This window comes from Ursus arctos, unplaced genomic scaffold (assembly GCF_023065955.2).
Source record: "Ursus arctos isolate Adak ecotype North America unplaced genomic scaffold, UrsArc2.0 scaffold_6, whole genome shotgun sequence".
In the NCBI taxonomy this organism is placed as follows: domain Eukaryota; kingdom Metazoa; phylum Chordata; class Mammalia; order Carnivora; family Ursidae; genus Ursus; species Ursus arctos.
The window spans coordinates 80,090,460-80,109,871 of NW_026623078.1; the positions used below are offsets into that span (position 1 = coordinate 80,090,460).

The window sequence follows — 19,412 nt, forward strand, 5'->3', positions numbered from 1 at the left end:
GACTGCTTTGCAGAGGAAGTCTTGGAAAGCTGTCCAGGGAAGGTGACATTGAGGCCAGGACGTGGGATGGAGTTTGGAGGGGGACAGGCAGGACAGACTCAGGAGCTTTGGCCTGCTGGGGGCCATTTTACTCCACATGTTCAGGAAACCTGGAAAAGTCCTGAGGGAGGGCTTGTTGGGGAAGGGGGAGGAAAGGGACGGAGGACATCAGCACTCACGTGCGTCCAGGGGACTCTCCCCACGAGGGGACAGGCTCCTGCAAGGCTCCCTCTTCCTCCTAGAGGCACAGCCGGTTTACGAGAGAAAAGAAAGACAAGCCCGTGGCAAGTCGGTGGCAAAGACGCCCTGAAGGGCACGCGCTTTTATGTAATCGACCTCCATACCTAGGGTCCCGCGTTAGGCGCCCAGAGCCCTGGCGCTGGGGAAGGACGGTGCGCCCGCGTATTTCCTTGCAAATAGGAGGGGACAGCAAAGCGAAATAAGTTAGGGAAGTCCTGAGAGCCTCAAAGAGCAGGGCGGCTCGCCCCGTTGCCTCTCCCCAGAGCCCGCTGGGGCGAGCCCGGGCTCCCCCCGCCGGACCTCTCTCCTGGCCAGGCCCCTGACTCCCCTCCCGGGAACGCTCGCCGGGTGACCTTGGGCGAGCCGCGCGACCTCTCCGGGCCTCAGTTTCCCGGCCTCCGCGTATGGCAACACCGTGACCGCACCGCGGGACTCCCCCGCGCCTCCGGGTCTGGAGCAGAGCGCGCGGCGGGCGGCAGGCGCCGGGACGCCCTTCCCAGCCGACCGCCGCGCGGCGGGGGGCGGCCCCCCGAGGCGGCTGGCGGGGCGGGGTGGGGCGGGGGGGGGGAGCGGGGGGCGCGGGAGCGGCGCGCAGGCGCAGGCGCGGCGGGCGGGGCGGCGGGCCGGGCTCTTGGCGCGGGCGCTCGGAGAGCGCGGAGCGGCGCGCGGCGTGCGGGTCGCGGCTGAGCTGGGCGCCGGCGCCGGCTGGCGGGGCTCGCCCGGGACTGCCTCAGGCTCGTCGAGCTCGCCGAGGGCCCGCCTGACCGCGCCGGTCCGCGCCCGCTCCTGCTCAGCGCGCTGCGGGGCCGCGGGGGCCGCGTCCCGAAGGCAGCGGCCACCGGCGCGGGGCACTCGGCGGCCACCCCCGGGGAGCGGGGCCGCGCGGCCGGCGCCCGCTCCGTGCCGCCGCCGTCGCCGGGTCGATCGCCCGGCTTGGCTCCGCCGCGCCCCGGCCGCGGCGCCTGGCCCGGGCTGCGCGCCGCTGGGGCGCGGGCGGGGTCGGGGGTTGCGGGGCCGCCGCTGCTCGCCCGCCGCGCGTCGGCGTCCCGGGCCCGGCGGCCGGCGAGCATGGAGGAGAAGTACCTGCCGGAGCTGATGGCGGAGAAGGACTCCTTGGACCCCTCCTTCACGCACGCTCTGCGGCTGGTGAACCAAGGTGAGGGCGCACGCCGGCCGGCCGTTAACTGTCGCTGGCGGCCGTTGGGGCCGGGGGAGTGGCGGCCGGGGGCTCGGGGACAGGGGAGGGTCGGGAGCGGGTAGAAAAGCGGGGCGCTTGGGAGGCGGACTTGTGGGGTTGGCTGGAAATAGACCTGGGGAGGCGGGCGGGGACCCAGGTAGCAATCTGGGGGCATTTGGGTGGGGACCTGGGAGAACGTGGGATACCCGGGGCGGAGGGGGGAGGAGATGTGCCTTTGGGAGGCTTGGCAGGGGGGCAGAAAGCTGAGGCGTTGGGATGAGACTTGAAGATCTTTGGGGACTTGAGGATACCCGAGGGAAACTTGTGGGTGGGGGATGGCGAACATCTGGGGGCTTTGGCGGGGCGGGGGTTGAATGATCTCATTGGAGGGGAGTTTGTGAGGGACTTGGGGATCCTAGTGTGTTTGGTTTGTCCAGGGAACTGGAGAAAGAGCTGGAGCAAAATGGAAGGATTTGAGGGGATGAAATGCACACGAGGTGAAGGGAACAGGTGCTTGGATTGTTAGTGAAGTTTGCAGATCTTGGGGGAGGTTTGGGGTCAGACCCCGAGCATTTCAGAGAAGGACCCGGTGGTCCTAGTGGCAGAGCCCGGTTCCTCTTCTGTCCCTCTTTTTCTCCCATGCCAAGGCTGTAGCCACCCTGGCAGGGTGGTCCGCCCTCTCTGGGGTTAGGCAGCTCCAGCCAAGGCTTGCAAGCTGGCCCTGGGACCGGTTGGTAGGGGAGAAGAGGCCCACGCAATTGCCCCCCTTCTTGGCTTGCCTGTTGTCTCTTTGGGAAGCTCTGGGTGGGTCACCCTCACTGGGGGCTGGTTAGGGGTTGGGAAGACTGGGCAAGGAGTCTTTGGTGCCTGTGCCTTTCAGCCCTGCTTTAGCCAGTTCAGGGTGTGAACAGTCCTGGGAAGTACAGGGCACCGGGATACAGAGACATATGGAGGCGTGCCTACCTAGGACAGTATTTCCTGGCTTGTTCTTCCTCCAGCTTCTTGACTAATCTGGAATGGATGGTAAATCAAGCCTGCCTTCCCAGGAACAGTCCTCAATTCTATATCTGTTAATCCATGTTTCAGATAAAGATGGGTTTGAGGGCCGCTGGTCTGCTTTTTCTTTGGGTAATGGCAGGAACATTATCTGGTCAGATCTGTTACCTTTTGCATGAATCACTCCGTGCAGTGACAGTTTGTGGTTCCCGAGTTAAATCGGGTCTGCCGATCTCAATGCCGGCCCTATCATTGCCAGTGAAAGATGAGGCAGACATATTCTATTTGTATATAGATGTCTGTATTTTAAAACGGCATCCTCCAGCATTTGCCTATTTCTACCAGTTCTTCAGGGTAGGGTGTGTTGTCGACTGATGGTGGTAGTGGAGAGACTCAGTGTCTCCCAAGAATTTAAGCATGCATGTTGTTAAATTGTTGAACAGAAATCGGTTTACAGAGCTTTCCCATTTTATTTTAATTGCAGGCTTATTTTTATTTCTTTAATAAAGTGGGCTTGTGAAAAAGTAATGGGTTTACATTCTTAAATTAGAGAATTTTCAGCTTTATTCCCATGCTCTTCTGAACAGTTCTGCGCTAGGGTTCTACTCCTTGCTCTTTATGATTTACATATATCTTTTGTTGCCTGCTGGGCTGTCATTTCTGTGAAAGAAATTTCTTTGTACATTGTGTGAGATCAGTGGCATTAGAAATATTCTAGATTGTGGAATCAAGTGCATTTTTTTAAAATAAAGAAGCTGACAAAGTTATGTTGTACTCAATTAAGGAAACAGCTAAACTGTAAGTGTAATGAGTTATCTTATTTTGAAAGTTAGAATTTTTTTTCTCTCTGTGCCATGTTGTTACAGTACCGTGTTGCTAATACATTCATAATTCTTTCAGGTTTCTGTTTCTACTAGTGTTAATGGCTTCTAGTTACTTGAAACAGATATTAGACAGTGTTGCCATTGAGTATTTTTTTTTAGATGTTAAATCTGATTACCTTACTTTTCCATAAAAAATGTAATTTGGTAAGAAGTACATTTTTCACATTGAACAGTTACGTAAAAGAAGGAAAAGGTGCTACCGAGATGCTGTTACTACTGTTAATTTTGGTGACTTCAGATGAACATGTTTTCCCCTTAAATCATAAGCTGATACCCAGAAAGCAAAGCCCTATCATTTAAAATATTAATCATGCTCAATTATGTAACGCCCGAATTACAAGTGCATTTCTAGAATAGTATCTTAAAACTGAATTTGAATGGTTATTAGCAAACTTTGATTTTGAATCTGATAAGCGTCTTGTTATTGGCTATAGAAAAGTATTTTTATTCTTATTTAGCTATATTTTTGACCCTTTGCCTCGAAAAGAAACTATTTTTTTCAGAGTTTATTCTGAATCTTGATACTGCATGTTAGTGTTCTGGCAGTAGCTTGTACAGTGACGATGGTCAGCAGTGAACGCGATACCTCATGTTTGTGTGGAGTATGTTCAAGGTTTCAGGGCTCTTTACGGTACACCATGTCCAGTTCCTGTCTCACACTTGCACTCCTGTGAGGTCGACACTGATGTCTCCATTTTTCTGGGGAGGCAGCTGAAGAACCCAGTTACGCAGGCTTGTGGGCAACGGAGATTTAATTTGAACTCAGGTCTTCTGCCTTCTGTCTCCTGAAGCTATTGTTTTGCTACTTATGCCTTCCAACAAAGACAGAATAAAATACTTCGCACATGCTAATTTAAAACCCTGCAGAAATCAGTATGATAAATATGCTTGTTTCTGGTTGACTTATCTTGATTTTCTAAAAAAGTTTCTTTCTATACTTATCTAGTGGTCTTTTTAAACATTGGTAGCAGATTTATCCTACAGGATTTAAATGCTCCGGCCAAGAGGCACTTTTGAATTAGAGCCCTCCTGTGACCAGTTTATTACTTTTGTAATCAACACATTATGTTAATGAAACAGTTTATAAATGAGGTGTTGCCATTTTTTAAAAATTCAGTAGTTGTAAACATTGTCAACCTCCTAGCTGAATTATTTTTTTTCTAATAATCTTTAAGAACTTGAGCTGGGATGACATCAAGATATATGCTCCCGTGCTAACATAGTTCGGCTTTTATACATTTTCCAGGCTTGTGTTTCATGATGGGCATTAAGTTGCTGACTTTTTATTTTCTCAGGCTAACTGGCTGTCCTCTCCCTTTCCCCTAAATGCTGAGTACTTTTGTTTCTCTACCAAATGTAATGGTTAATGTTTACTTGATGTTAAAACTGAATCAAAGAAGATAGGCTTTGGTATCCCCCCCTTCCCCCACTTCCATGCCTATAGAGAATTGACATTGCCGTTTCTTGCCAAGGAGGTTAATTGGAGATGAAAGTAGCGTCCCATGTTTTGTATTATATTTGCTAGGAGGGGATGTGCTGACTCTTACTAAAAACATCTTTAGAAATGTCTTATGCATCATAATTTAATCCAGTTCTCTGGTACTGCTTTGGATGGTTTTCAATCCAAGCCAAGTAACCATTAAATAAGATTACATAACCCTGTATTTTTAATTATCTGATATAATATATGGATTGGTGGCTGGTTCACTGCCAAGTTATAGTTAGTGTTTGGTTACAAGAGGAAGTGGAGCAAAGGATTCAAGATTAAGGTGGTCTATTTGTGTCCAGATTGATAAAATTCTCTGTTGGTATTTCAAAATAATAATTTTTCATCTTACGTCAGTTTCTCTAATATCAGTACTGTTAACATTACTCAGGATATATGTGAGGGTTAAAAATGTGTAAAGGGAGGGTCATTACTTAGCCCGATGTACCATAGGTCTCTTTGTTCAACAGAATCTGATGGCTTACCGTTTCATTTTTGGTGACCCCTTTTGGAAAATGTTTGTGATTTGCTTGACTGTTGTCCGACGTGTGGAGTAAGAGAGACGAATGAGAATGGAAATTGCAGAATTATATTTAGATGTAATGTGTGATTCTCTGTTTCATCCGAAGGAGGCTGTGGTTTTTTAGTTTTCAATAGTTTTTCTTAGGGTTTTCAAAGTTTTTGATTGTTTTTTGTAAGAAAATGGATGGGGTGCCGTTTCCGAGGTTCCCGTAGCATGCTACGATTTGAGGTGATCCAGTCATTGTGAGTTACAGTGTTTTGATATCTGGTCATTAGTGACATGTTGCTTGAGAAGCTGCCATGCCAGGTCCTGGGGCTGAGTCCAGCAGGTGGCCAGGGAAGAACATAGACTCTGCTCCTGAGGAAGGAGTGTTCTTACATGCATTAATTTGAGAGTGTCAGGTTTGTAGATGCCCTCTTCTTTCCCAAGGAATGTCTTCAACTATCCTTCAGCTGTCCTTTTGAAGTGCTGAGTGACTTAGATGGTTTAACTCAGTCAGCCTAGGGACATTTTTGAGGTTCTTCTCTGTGCTGGGTCATGTCTGTAATAGCTCAGAAATGTAGAGGTTATTAGCCCAATTTTTCAGTTGTAGAAACCAAGACTCCAACAGCTAAAGTGACTTACCCAGGGTGACTTACTTGCAAAATGTCCCAGTGAAGGTGCAAGCTTTCTTCTTCTTTCTCGAACCTCACCGGCCCACAGAGGGGTGGGGTCCAGCTGGGCTGGCAGTTCATGGCTGTGCTGGAGTTGAAAGACAAGTTATATGGCAACCCTTTTTATACCTCGCCCTTGGAATTTCTGCTCTAAGGGATCTCCTGTGATCAGTGAATCCTTCCCCTCAAATGGATTGATGGCCGATTTTTTTCCCAAAGCAGCCAGTGCTTACCTCTCTGATGGTGTGTGGTCGTCCTTACACTACGTTATTTGGACCTCTGTCTTCCATGGAAGAGTCAGCTTCTGGGCGGCTGGCCTGGGCTTCTGTGGCTTGGTCTTGAGTACCTCGTGCGGCTTTTGCAGCCTTCCAGCCCTGTCTTCATTTCAGTGTTGTGCTGTGATTTCACGGAGGTGGAAGACTCAGTGTTGTGGCTGTAGGGCAGCTGACAGGGGCACAGACACAGATGAAAGAGGCTCGAGTGAGATGCGGCCTGAGACCAGCAGCAGAAGGCCCCGTACTCTTTGCATGGGCTAGGACTGCGGGCTCTTCTCCAGGAGACCACGAGATGTTAGCAGATCTGCTTTGCCTCAGATGTGTATTTACTTTTCTTCTTCTTAAGGAACTTATTAAGCCAGTATGCTCTAATACAATTAGCTCTCCTTCCATAAATTCCTAATGACAGACTAAAACCAGGAATTTGAAGCCCTCGTTACATGGCAAATAAGCCTCCTTACCTGAAGGAGTTAATCCGCAATCTCAGATGGCCCACAGACACCCCAAACCAGAGGAGCAGCTGGGACTGAGGACTGAACGCCCGGAGAGGCTTCCATAGCACAAGACCCTTTTGCTTGTTGTCATCATTCCCACTGAGTGAAGATAGAATGGTTTATATTTTTTACCAAAAAATAGAAGCGTTCCTTAGCATTGGGGATAATGATTATGATAAAAGCTGCCAAATTGAGGGCCTCTTTGTGCTAGGTGCTTCCTATGCATTATCTGTAATCCTCACAAAGATCTTGCAAGGTAGGTGGTTTTTATCCCCTGCCTGCCTCTTTTGTTTTTTTCAAATGATTCATCTGAGTCTCAAAAATGTAAAGCAACTTGCCCAGTCAAGGTGAACAACTGAAATTTCCAGTCTGCAGTGTTTTGATAGGGTACTTTAAGGAAACAGATAAAAGGACAGAAGTTGACATTGTTTTTAAATAGAAGTTTTATTATAGTAGAAGCCAGTTAGGAATTTCCACTGGCGATGATGCATTTTTAAAAAGAGGTCCCCCTAAAATGTGTTTTACCAAAAAGGCAAGTTCACTTTTTCCCTGTGTTCTCCAGCGCACTTTTCAGTCTTCAGGCATTCAAATTAAGGAGTTTTAATTCTGTGTATTTCAGTGCTCAGGGAGAAAATAGGAAAACTTTCCCTGTGGAAAGTTACTAAGACAAAGGCCCTGGGTGTCTTGAAGGAACCTCTCAGAGGCACAGAGCTCTTTATATTTTAATGCTGTATTTATCACAGAAACAGTTGGTTGAAAGGATGATATCAGGGATTTGTAGTCAGTTTATTGTATGTTTAGGAATTCTCTATTTTCTAAAAATAGGTTCAAAAAGTGGGGAGAAAGAGTGCCAAGAACATAAAAGAACATATTCTCACAGACAATGGTTTTGGCTCTCTGATGGCAGTGGGCTGGGGGTGGGGAGGATGTTTGAATATCCTTGCTTTGCAATCGCTAATCGTCATAGTTACTGTTTATCAAGAACTTTTCCTGGCTTAGATGGTTTAGGTGCATTATGGCACTTCATTTTTCTCACAGTGTTAAGAGTAAATCATTTTACCTTATTTTACATGTGAGAAAAGTGAGGGCATGAAGGACAAATTATTTGCCTAAGGTCAGACAGCTCAGTGGTAAACCAGAATCCAAATCCTCACCTGCCGGCCTCCCAGACAATAGACGGTTCACCCCGTAAGCACCAAGTGGAGGTGGGAGCTTTCCCTGCAGCTGGATTTTCATCTTCGACTTCCGTGGGAAATTCTCTGCCATGCAGCTCTTGAGATCAGTTGCTTGGTATCGTAAGGGTGGACTGTGAGTAGGGTGGACTGCGGACTGTGCAGAGGGGCAGACGGTGGTCTGACCAAAGGGGGCAGGAACATCGTGACCAGTGGCAGCCTGGAAGGTGTGGTGGGGACTAGTGTTAGTAAGGGAAGAGCTGCAGAAGGAGCCATGTGATGACGGGAGATGAAGACTTCCTAGCCAGAGCCTATGCAAGATACTTATTTCTGGGAGCCTCAGTTTCCCATCTTTAATATGGGAGCGTCTATACCTCCTTTGTAGGGCTCTTGTTTCAGGCATGAGATGAGTACAGTGTCTAACACATGACAGGTGCTTGGTAAGCGTTACCTGCTCTTTTTACACGAGGGCCTGAGACTGATGTATGTGCTGGCTTCACATTCCAGACATAAAACGTATAAAGCTTAATCCTCTAGTTTCAGTTCTCAGGGTGATTTTTTTGTTATTAGAATTAGTTTAGTTTTCCAGTGCAGGAAATGCTGAAGGGCAGACTCATTCTTGGGAAGCTTCCTTGGTGCTACCCGGGCAGACTTAGCCGTGCTGGTTGATTGTCCCCGTGCTGCTGGAGGTATGGTTGCCCCAGACGCTTCCAAAAACAGCTTTGTGATTGCACCTCTTAAAACATAGCTGGACACTCAGCAGTTCCTCTCTACAAGCACAAGCTTTCTTGCTCTGAATTGGTAAGCTGTACATTTCCATCATTTTTTACGTTTCTGTAATGTTTCACCAATCAGCCCCTGCTGCTATTTTAAGAACTTTAAAAGGGGCTCCTGGAGTATCGCTGATGTTCTTCCTTGGTATGACAAAGAGCAAGAGGCTGTGAGAACACCCTGTTTGATATACATCTTCGGGGGGGGGGGGCGTCCCCGTTGATTGGAGCTGCCCCAGAGATCTTAGCGGTGGGGAGCAGGGGCGGTTTGCCTGCTCCGCCTTCTCCCTTGAGCGGCACCTGTGCTCTGCTCCGGCTCCACTAGATGGCGCTGCGCACAGCTGGTTGCCCTCTCCATCCTCCCGGGAGCTTCCCGAGCCAGTGCTGGCTCCGCCGCAGGCCGCGTGGCTTTTGATTTTCCTGCATCGTGTTTCACATTTCTGATTGTAAGGGGCATACTCGGTAGCTGCCTGCACTATTCACGGAGAAGCATGACTTCTGTTCCGTAGGCACCATCTCTAGTGCTTCAGGTGTCCAGGTGCGGCTCACAGGTTGCTGCCTTTGTCCTGGGACCGCCCTGGAGGTTGGTCTGTTCTCAGCCTGCAGAGAAGTCTGCGGGGGTGCAGGGGTAGCTAGCGAGGGAGGGTCATGGTCTGGGGCTTACCATCTCTAGAGAAAAAATACCCCAAAGCGTTTGAACTGAAAACTGTATTGAAGGTGAGTGTTAGGGCGGTCTGATTGATGGGTGGCCGCTGGCCACAAATTTGTTCAGTTTGTGGGGGGAAATTATAGTTCTGTGGTTTGCATTGGAGCATAGGAGTCAACATTTTTGATTCGTGTGAGGAAGCAAACAATAGTAACCAAAACTTCGTCAGCTGCCCTAGAAATTTCTGCTTCCTCCTGGGGGAAGGGGCTTGATCAGTACCAGGTCCAAAACGTGGGCGAGATTTTGGACAAAGGCACGATTACATAGTAATTTTAACAGAGCTGAATACTGGGTAGAGTCCGTAAGCCTTCCACAATGTATACTGAAGTTTCTTTCGTTTTATTCATTTATTCAGCTAGTATTTGTGAAGTACCCACACTGCTCAGTGCAGCTGTGTGTTCCGGGCCGGGCATTTCCCCGAGCCTGTGTTTCCTCATCTGTGCCAGGCAGTGGTGCCTGCCTCATGGGGCCTTAGGGTGGAATGACAGTGTGATATTTATTTAGTTTTACTTTAAGATTTTAACATACAGGATATATTTGTTACATCTAATACGAGTTCACTACACATTTATAGGTTTCTCTTCCTCATGTAGTATCTTTAATATCTGAATTTCCTACCTCACCTCTTGGTTATCTACCAGGGAGTAGATTATCTGCTGGCAGTTTTTTTAGGGCTGGCTTTGTCCTCCCACCTTGTGCCCCTCTGCTCCTTGCTGTGAGTTTGGGTGTGCTCAGCAGACAGGAACAGAGCAGAGTATGTAGAGAAATCCCTCTCGCCCTCTGTTTGCCTCCCAAGTGCAAGCTGCGGCTAACTCCAATAGGGGGTGGGGTGCAGACTATTTGGGAGGAAGGAGAGCTTAGGGATGGTTTTCAGTCAGAGGGGTTTGGAGTTCCCATCTCAACTCTGCCACTTCCTGTAGTGACCTTGGGTACATGATCCCCACCCAGCCTCAGTTTCCATGACTGTAAAATGGTCATTTAAAATAAAGAAGTGAAGCTGGTTGGAGTCTTGGAGTAGTTTACATGCGCTGCGTGGGGAGCTGCGTAGTGTCACGTGGGACGTGTAGTGAGCGCAGGGGAAGTGGCTGCCGCCATCATCATCATCATCTTCGCCGTCGTTTCACGTTGTTTATCCAGCGTGTGTAATCCAGAGAGGGAGAAGGACCTGTAGCGGGAACGATTCCCAGGGGGGAGTTAGCGCTGTGGTGGGAGGAGGTGGGGGTGTCTGGGGCCCAGAGAATGTCCAGCTTATCCAGGGCTGGGAGGAGTGCTCTTCAGAGGGGACTTGGCTGGACGCGGCACTCCCGCAGGCGGGAGGGGGACTCAGGCAGGGACGCAGACCTTTCCTGACTCCCCCAGGTCATGACTGACTCCCATCTGCCCTGCGTTCCCACCAAGGCTTTGCGTTCACCCTCGGCTGGGAGCTGGCATAGTTCTGTGCGTCTCTCTCCTCTTTCCTTCCCCCTCCCCTTGTGAAGACCTTTAGTTCTTATTCCTGACATTAAAGACTTTTATTTGGAAACAGTTTTAAAATAAAAGAGTTGAAAGAACAGTGCGGAGACCCCATCCGGGCATTTGTCTGGATTCACGGATTGTTAACATGTTCCCACGCTGGCTTACCGTGTTGTCCGTGTGATTGTGTGTGTTCCTGACACCCCGGGGGTAAGGTGCTTGTGTCACCCCCCCCCCCCGGACCCCTATGAACCTAAATACCTCGGTGTGTGTTTTCTAAGAATAAGGGCCTTCTCTTACGTAACTGCCATCGTCGAGAACAGGGACCAGATTACGGAAGGTAATCGCCGTGTCCTACGACCGTCTGGGCTCGGCTCTAGGCCGCACGCTGGTGTTGCTCCCGTTGGTCTCGTAGACGATGCAGGTCAGGATCACGCGGTGCCCTCGGCTGTCAGGTGTCTTTAGTCTCTTGGTTTGGAGGAGCTCCTCTGTCTTCCTTTACCGCTCAGACGTGCATTTTTGATGACTACACACGCCAGTGTTTTCTGGTAGAACGTCCCTCAGTTCGGCTTGTCTGTTCCCTTACTGTTGGAGTCACGCGTGGACACTTGAGGCGGGCGTGCTCGGAGGTGTGGCGTGTCCTCCTCCGTACTCAGGCGGGGAGGCGCACGGTGTCACTGTCACTGTCCTGTTACCCATGAGGCCGAGTTTGGTGACTTGGTGCAGGCGCTGCTGGTGGTCTCCGCTGCAAAGATACCGTTTTCCTTGTGTGAGTCGTTGTGCTTTTGTGGGGAGCTACTCTGAGACTCTGTCAGTCCTGCTCCTCGTTGTAAACTCTTCCTCACAGATGTTAGCACCCGCTAGTGTTTCCTGGCCGAATTATTCCTGTGCTGCCTGTGAAATGGTGATCTTCTTGTTCACTCACTCTGTCTACATGGATTGCTTGACACTGTGCTGCAGGGGACATGTTCGTTGTTTCTGTCCTTCCTTCTTCCGCCCTCTCCTCTCCCTCCAGCTGTCATCTGTCCATGTAAGTTCTTGATTCAGCTGGGTATAGTCCTTTACTGTCACAGTATAAATTGACAATTACATTGCCCCAGATTTGGCCACTGGGGAGCCCTTTATCCTGGCTCCTGGCTCCTATCGACAGGAGCCTCCCATATGTCTTTTGAGTATTTTTTTAGTTCCTAACAGCATTTCGTTCCAGGCATGTCTTGTAGTTACTGTGCCGTGGTTCAGAAATCAGCCATCTCTTCCACGGTGCCCGGTTTCTCATAGTGTGGGATGGTCGTTCAACATTGGGATCTGGGCCACCGGGGTGTCCTTGCGTCTGGGCCCTTTCACTGGACAGAGTGGGAGGTGGGTGTGTGTCTGCAGGGCTATTGCCACTGTCTTCCCGTGAAGCTCCGTGCAGGCAGCGGACTTCCTGTGAGAGGCCAGGAGGGGGTGTTCTGTCGGCTGTGCGTGCCGCTCAGCTCGCTGTGGCAGCAGAAAAGCAGCCAGAGACAACGTGGAAACGAACGTGGAGGACTGGGTCCTGGCAGCACTTCAGTTAGAGATACGGGCAGCGTGCTGTAGTCTGCCCGCCCTGCCCTGCTCTCAGCTTCTAGAGAGCGCGGGCCAGGCCTCGTCTGTCTTTTCCGATGCCATCCACACTGAGGCCATGGTCAGAGTGTTGCCTGTTGGGTGAGGGAATTAATGATTCATTAATTGTTGTTTCTGTTGCAGACCACTCATTCCTCTTGGATATTTTGGATATCCATTTCTTATGACATGTCTATTTGTTGGGGATTTAATTTGCAAGATGTGAGTCTTTTAAAAACATAGTATGTACAATAGTCAATAAGAAAAAATAATTTCATAAAACTCCCGAGGGTGTTTATCTCGCCATGATAAAATGATTATCTTTTTCTTAATGAAGGTGTATCTCAAGACAGAGCCGTGAGGTGTCCTGGGCCTCACACGTGGCCTCTGCTCTGGTCTAGCACAGCTGCTGTTCCAGCTGAGAGGCAGAACTCCAGCCCCAAGTGGGTGAGAAATCTCCGAAGTAGGCTCCTTTTTTGTCTCAGAATAGGTTTGTTTCTTCACAATTTTCTTTATGTAATTTATTGCTCTGGTTTATTCAGAAAGGACTTCATTATAGCAGTGACAAATGGGTTTCATCGGGGAGTGAACCCATTCTCAGAGAAAAGTATGTCATTAGGAAGGACCACCTGTTGATGCCCACTGACAACAACCCAGGTAACGTGGGACCCCGAAAATACCCAAGCACCGGAGTACTACAGACAGCAGTAGCGGAAGCAGGGAGATGCAGATTGAATCGATTTAAAGCGTCTCTGATGACTCTGAAATAAATGAGACTTTTGGTTATTGCTTACATTTTTTTTAATTCCCCAAACTCAGAAGTCAGTTGTCAGCGTGTTCTGTTCGTCGGCAGGCTGTGTGAAGATCGGAAAAGCACGAGGTTGTTCTCAGTCTTTTCTCAAGACTCCAGAAAGATGGTTTTAAAGTTCTGCGTCACAGAGCAGCTCATGGCTCTGTGCAGAGTCCTAGTCTGGAGGAAAAGGGAAGCCGAGCAAGTCTCCTGCCCCCCTCCCCCCCCCCCGGCTTTTGTCTCCTGTGTCCTGAGATGACGTACAAGATTTTGATTGGGTTAATGAATTTTACCGCTTTTCACTGTTCCGTTGTTTTTAAGTACGGGAAGTTGTGAGGAAGTTCTGCCTCAGTGTCTGTGTGTGTCTCACACACGAAGAAAGCACTGTCTGCACTTCGGACACGTTGCCCATCACGTAGGCACCACCAGTTCAGAACAGAGAGGAAACCCAGACTCCCTGCCCTGTATCTGTACGGTCTGCAAGGACTTAGAAGAACACAGGGATGAAAAAAAAAAAGTCATCTGTCTTAACAGTCAATTGACTGTATTCTGTATTGTTTTTAGTTTCCTTTTGACTCTGTCAGGGTTTTGCTCATAAGTGGTAAATGGGGGTGTTACTTTTGGTAATAATAAGCTCTTTGAGCCTCAGTTTCTCCATCTATAACATGATCACGAGACAATCTGTGAAGTGCCTGGCATCCTGTGGCAGCCCAGAGTTGTTCAGGCCAGCAGTGCACCTGTCCCTTCTTTACACAGCCCTGCACCGGCACGGGGGACAGACTGGACACCCGTTGTGTACTTCTCGATGCGTTCCTTTAGAAGGCTGCACGCGAGTTCTTGGCTCCCCAGTGGCTGTGAGAGTGCCATGTCACTTAGAGTAAAGGAGTCACAGCAGAGAACAGCGTTTGGGCTTGGACCATCCGTGAGATATGGCCCAGGAGCAGCCAGATCTGCTAATGAGACTTCAGACTTTTACTCTTCCCGGAAATCACTGTGCAGCTTTCAGGGACGCTTTGGGAGAGTCCTGGCAGGCTGCGTGTTTCTCCAGTGCCCTTCCCCCTGGACCGGAGGGTGTTCGGTTCTTCTTCAGAAAGGATCACACTCCTCAGCGGGGCTAAGTGCCGGGACACAGAGTTGGGTTGTACGTGGTTCCTGCTGAAGGAATTTTCAGCTCCGTGGGGAAGCAGCCAAGTTAAAAGATACTTATACTTCAGGGTAAGCACTGCAGTGGAGACAAGCGCAGGGCCCTATGGCACTGCCTGGGAGTGGTCCATGATCCCAATCCCGGGAGGGAAGAGGGACCCACGTGTGGGTCCCAGACTTCTTGTGCGGGGTTAGTGACATACCTCGAGACTGTGTAGAAGAGAGACTCCGAGCTGCTTGGATCTCCAGTGCTCAGAATGGTGCCTAACACACAGTAGGCACTCAGTGTTTATTGAATGAATGGTACATGTGAAAGCACCTTCTATTAGTTTGTCTGGAGTATAAAGTAAAAGCAGGAATGTATTGAAGTGGGGTAGCGGGATAGGGACTAGAATGCGCAGGGCCTGTAGATGGCTAAGGAGTATGAATGCATTTTAAAATTTGGAACAGTTGACGGATAGAATGCGGGAGAAGGACACGGTCAGTCAGCTACATGTTTTAGAAAGATCATTTGGGATGCTGAACAGTACAGCTTGAAAGTGTTTGAAGTGTGTGAGTTCAGAATTACATGTGATATTCCTAGATGTCTGAGTGCGCTAAGAATGCATTGTCCTGTGTCTGAAGTCGTGGTCCAGGAGGGGGCTCCCCGGGGAGGGTGCGCAGAATCAAAAAAGAAAAGGACAAAGAGACCCTTGTGGCCGCACCAAATCTGGAGTTTTGGGCAAAGAAGAAACCCTCTGTTGTTTCCTTTTCTTACTTCATGAAGAGTGTGTGAGTCCATCTGTGTAAATCACACTTGAAACCGTGTATTTTAAAAGCTTTTTTTGTGCATGTGTGATGCATTTCTTTTCAAGTAGGAATCTTAAAGTTTGTCACTGCCAGTGATGCTTAAGCAACACAGGCTCTCTGTAAGTTTCTTGAACCCGGAGCTGGTAACTGGTTGAACTGGTTGGTGGACCAGTCAGGTTATCACAGGCTGTCTGTCCGTAGAGCTTCCTGGCTCCTGTTCGCTGCTCGTGTTCCTGACCACACGTCTTCCAGATGACTGCTGACTTGGCTCATGCTTACCCAGTAGAGCTTAAGTTTAAGTGAAATGCTTTGTGGCTTTTAATTCTCACCAGCAAATGCATGTTGAAATCGCTGCTTTCTTTGTGCATGTTTGGTTGGTGTTGCTAGGGTCAGCAATAAGGGTGGGTCCACAGTGCATCCTGAAGGGGAATCCTCCTGCCTAACCAAGAGCCGAGCCGTGCCCCAGAGGTTCCCTGGGGAAGCGTGCAGAGGGCAGAGACACCATTCTAGGCCAACATACACTCTTGCTGTTAAAGAATCGGGGCCACAGACCTTTGACACAGGAACTGCAACAGGTTGATTGTCCCACCTCCTCTCCTTTAGGGCTTAGGGAAGGAGCAGACTCGTCGTCTGCTTCATGCCGCCTCCCCTAGTTCTTGTTTGGTCTCTGGCCTGGGTGGCAGGGGCCTATCCAAAATGGGTAGAGCTGTGTGGCTTTCTTATTTCAACAGCCAGGTGGTAAAAATGGGCTAAAAATGGCAAGTTCCAGGAGAAAAGCCTGGTAAGGTCCCCTCATCAGACGATTTTTTGTTCTCTTGTCTACTTGCCCTGGAAGTGTCACCTTCTAGTGCTTGGACCTACTGGTGGCCCAGACGAGTCTATGGGACCGCAGTTTTTTCTCACTGGTGGTGATGTCACAATTTTGGGGGGATGGCAGGGATCCTTGGTATCCTCAGAGATTTGGGTGTGTCAGTGACACTTTGTATTTTAGCTCCTTTGCAGTGGACCATAGTAGGAATTAATGAAGCACCAGGTACTAATTTACGGTCTCAGGTTGTCACTTTTTACTTGAGTAGCCTTTGAAAACCCTTTCCCAGAATAGTTTTGCCATTGGCTTGAAAAATATCAATAATAAACTTTTCTGAGTACCTTGATTCGGGGTCCTTGTTTGGAGTGAATATTGGCTTCCACTGTTACTACATCTAAGTCAAAGAAGCAGTATTTCCTCTGATTAAACAAAAATCACAACATGCAGGATAGGTTTCAAACCATAAACTTTGCCTTGAGACTTAACATACAGTATGCTTGGAGTTGGTATGCCCAAGGGGAGTCTGTACCATGTCTTGCTTAGTTTTGAATAATAAAGGCTTCTCCTGAGTTGACTGCTTCTTTTAACACCAGGTACCTCTATGCAGTGGCTTATATCTTAATTATATTATTAACACTATTGTTCCAAAATGATAATGAGTCCATTTATATAGTTTAATATCTTAAGTTCTTTATGACAAAGGCCAAGAATCAAGCACTGTTCAGATCACTCATCAGTATAGTTCAGTAAGAAGTGATTTTCTTTAGAGATTTCATTTAAGGCAAGGCTCATCTGCGTAGAGAAAACAAAAATAATTTGCTTTTTCCTTTTTCCATTTTCAGATTCAGATGTTATTTGTGACTTATTTACAATAAAACTGAAAACCTGGAAAGGAGAGTGTATCAGTGTTCTAAGGCTTCTATAACAAATTGCCGGGAATTTCAGTTCTGGAGGGCAGGAGTCTGGAATGGTTCTCACTGGACTAAAGTCAGGCTGTCAGCAGAGCTGTGTCCCTTTCTGGAGACTCAAGGTGGGGAATCGTTCCCTAACTCTTCCTGCTGCTGGAGCTTCCCATGGCCCTGGGCACCTGGCCCCTTCCTCCATCTTTGAAGCTAGCAGTGTCAGGCTGGGTTCTTTCCACACTGCTGTCCCTGTAGAACTCTCTCTCCTGCTTTTCTCATCTGTTTGTAAGATTCTTTGTAATTACCTTGGGTTTACCTGGATAATCCAGGATAATCTCCGTAATTTTAAGGTTAGCTGGTTAACAACCTTATTTCTATCTGCAACATGCAGTTTTCCTTTGCCATGAAACTTAACTTTCACAGGTTCTGGAGATGAGGATGTGTGGAGGTCTTGGAGGGAGACATTGACTTTTTCTGCCACAGAGGGATGAAGGGAGGCTGCAGGACACTGATGTTTACCTGTTACCAAGGACCTCTTCAGCCTGGCTTTAGGGATTTTCATGGGTTAGGGTATTATCCCGAATTATACACCAGGGGTTCTGGAGATACTAAATAACTTGTTGGTGTCACATAATTGTTAATAATAATGAGCTATTACTTGTTGAGTTCTTGCTAAGTGCCAGCAGATGTACAGACAATAGTTTCCCCAATTCTTAGTACAGGTCTCTGAGATGAAACACATAGATTCTACTTGACGGGGGAGAAAACAGGCTTTTGTGGAAGTTGTGGCTGAGGAGCCTGGCCTCATGGCACATGGCCAGCTTTTTAACTGAGTGCTCTGGACTTTTTCAGTCCGCTTCCCTATTCCAGCGGATTAAGATGTAAGGGCCTTAGGGAACTCATCATCGTACTGAAGTCGTTACCGGATAATATTCAGAGTACCTGTCGAAGTATTTGTCAGAGATGGTTTGGTTCATGTGTCAGAATGACCAGGCAGTTAATCGACAGAAGCTTCTCTTTCCTTCCCTCTACCCCGTCTACTTCTTACCTGTCTGTAGACCATTCCAGCCTTAGCGAGTGTTTAAGCTGCTCCTCAGTCACGGCTTCCCGTCTAGTTTCCATGTTGTTTCATGCGTCACTTTAATTTCCACAACAGCCTTATACAGATAGATATTAATGCCCCCATTTTATAACAAAGCTGGGCCTGACAGAGGTGAAGGGCAAGATTAAAGCCAAGCTGTGTTTTGACTCAAAACTTGGGCTCTTTTTTGCTGTGCTATGAAAGGCGTATCTTATTTGCAGATGTTTGCTTCAGTCCTACATATTCAGTATGATCGCTTGAAATAATTCCATAAAAACTGAGGAAAATACAGAGAAAAGAAACTAACCATGGCTGACATAGCAATTAAACTGAAAAAGAATGCCCAAAGAGCACAAGTTTATATATTCAAAAGTAGGGCTAAAAGGTGCTTGGTTTATACTGACACTGGTGAGCTCAGTGACATGGAACAAACTAGAACTTGATTTGACAATTTGTTTCAATTAAAGTTTGTGGTGAGCTGAACGGTGTTCCCCAAATTTGTCTACATCCTAAGCCCCAGAACTTATGAATGCTACCTTATGTGGCAAAAGGGACTTTGTGAATATTTTTAAGATCTTGAGGTAGAGAGATTATCATGGATGATGTGGGTGGGCCCATATAATTTCACTGGTCCTTATAAGAGGGATGTGGAGGAGCAGTCAGCATCAGACAGAAGGCATGTGGCAGTGGAAGCAGTGATTGTAGTGACGTGGCCACAAGCTATTGGAATGCTGGCAGCCTCTAGAAGATGGGAAGGACACGGGACAGAACTCTCCCTTGGAACCTCTACAAGACATGCTTTGTTACATACCCATTTTAGACCTTTAAGTTCCAGAACTATAAGGTAATGTGTTCATGTTGTTTCAAGCCACTCAATTTGTGGTAACTTGTTACAGTGGCAATAGGAAACTAATACAGTGTTCTTAAATAATTATGACTTCCTTAACAATAGTTGGAGGCTTCAATACACTTTTACAGTAATGGATACAACAACTAGTTAGAAGATCAGTAAGGAAATAGAAGACTTAAACAGCATCATAAGCTGCCTAGATTTAGCAGACATCTGTAGAACACATTCCCTTGACAGCAGCAGAAACAACAATTTTAAGTCACACGGAACATTCCAGGACAGATCATATGCTGGTCCATAAAACAAGCCTCAATAAATTCTAAAGGATTGAAATTATGCATAGGATATTCTCTGGCCACAGTGAAATGAGATTAGAAACCAATAACAGAAAGAAACTTGGGGAATTCACAAATATGTGGAAATTAGTAGACACCGTAATAACTGATAAGCCAAACAAGAAACCACAAGGAGGATTAGAAAATACTTAGAGATGAATGAAAATGAAAACACAACATAGCAAAATTTATGGGATGCAGCTAAAGCAGCACTTAGAGGCAAACTTATAGCTGTAAATACTTATATTAAAAATTAAAATAAC

The 19,412-nt window shown here is 47.8% G+C and overlaps 1 protein-coding gene across 3 annotated transcripts in view; it reads left to right on the forward strand.

Moving 5' to 3' along the window:
• The first annotated feature begins 1,289 nt into the window (after positions 1–1,289).
• Positions 1,290–19,412, forward strand: part of KHDRBS3 (KH RNA binding domain containing, signal transduction associated 3) — a 185,546-nt gene continuing 167,423 nt past the window's right edge. For all 3 annotated transcript variants that reach the window (XR_008957876.1, XM_057308077.1, XM_026495373.4), the window contains exon 1: positions 1,290–1,435. Coding sequence is in view for 2 of the 3 variants with exons in the window: in XM_057308077.1 (XP_057164060.1) it covers positions 1,348–1,435 (88 nt within the window). In the remaining variant the exon portion in view is untranslated. The remainder of the gene's footprint in view (positions 1,436–19,412) is intronic.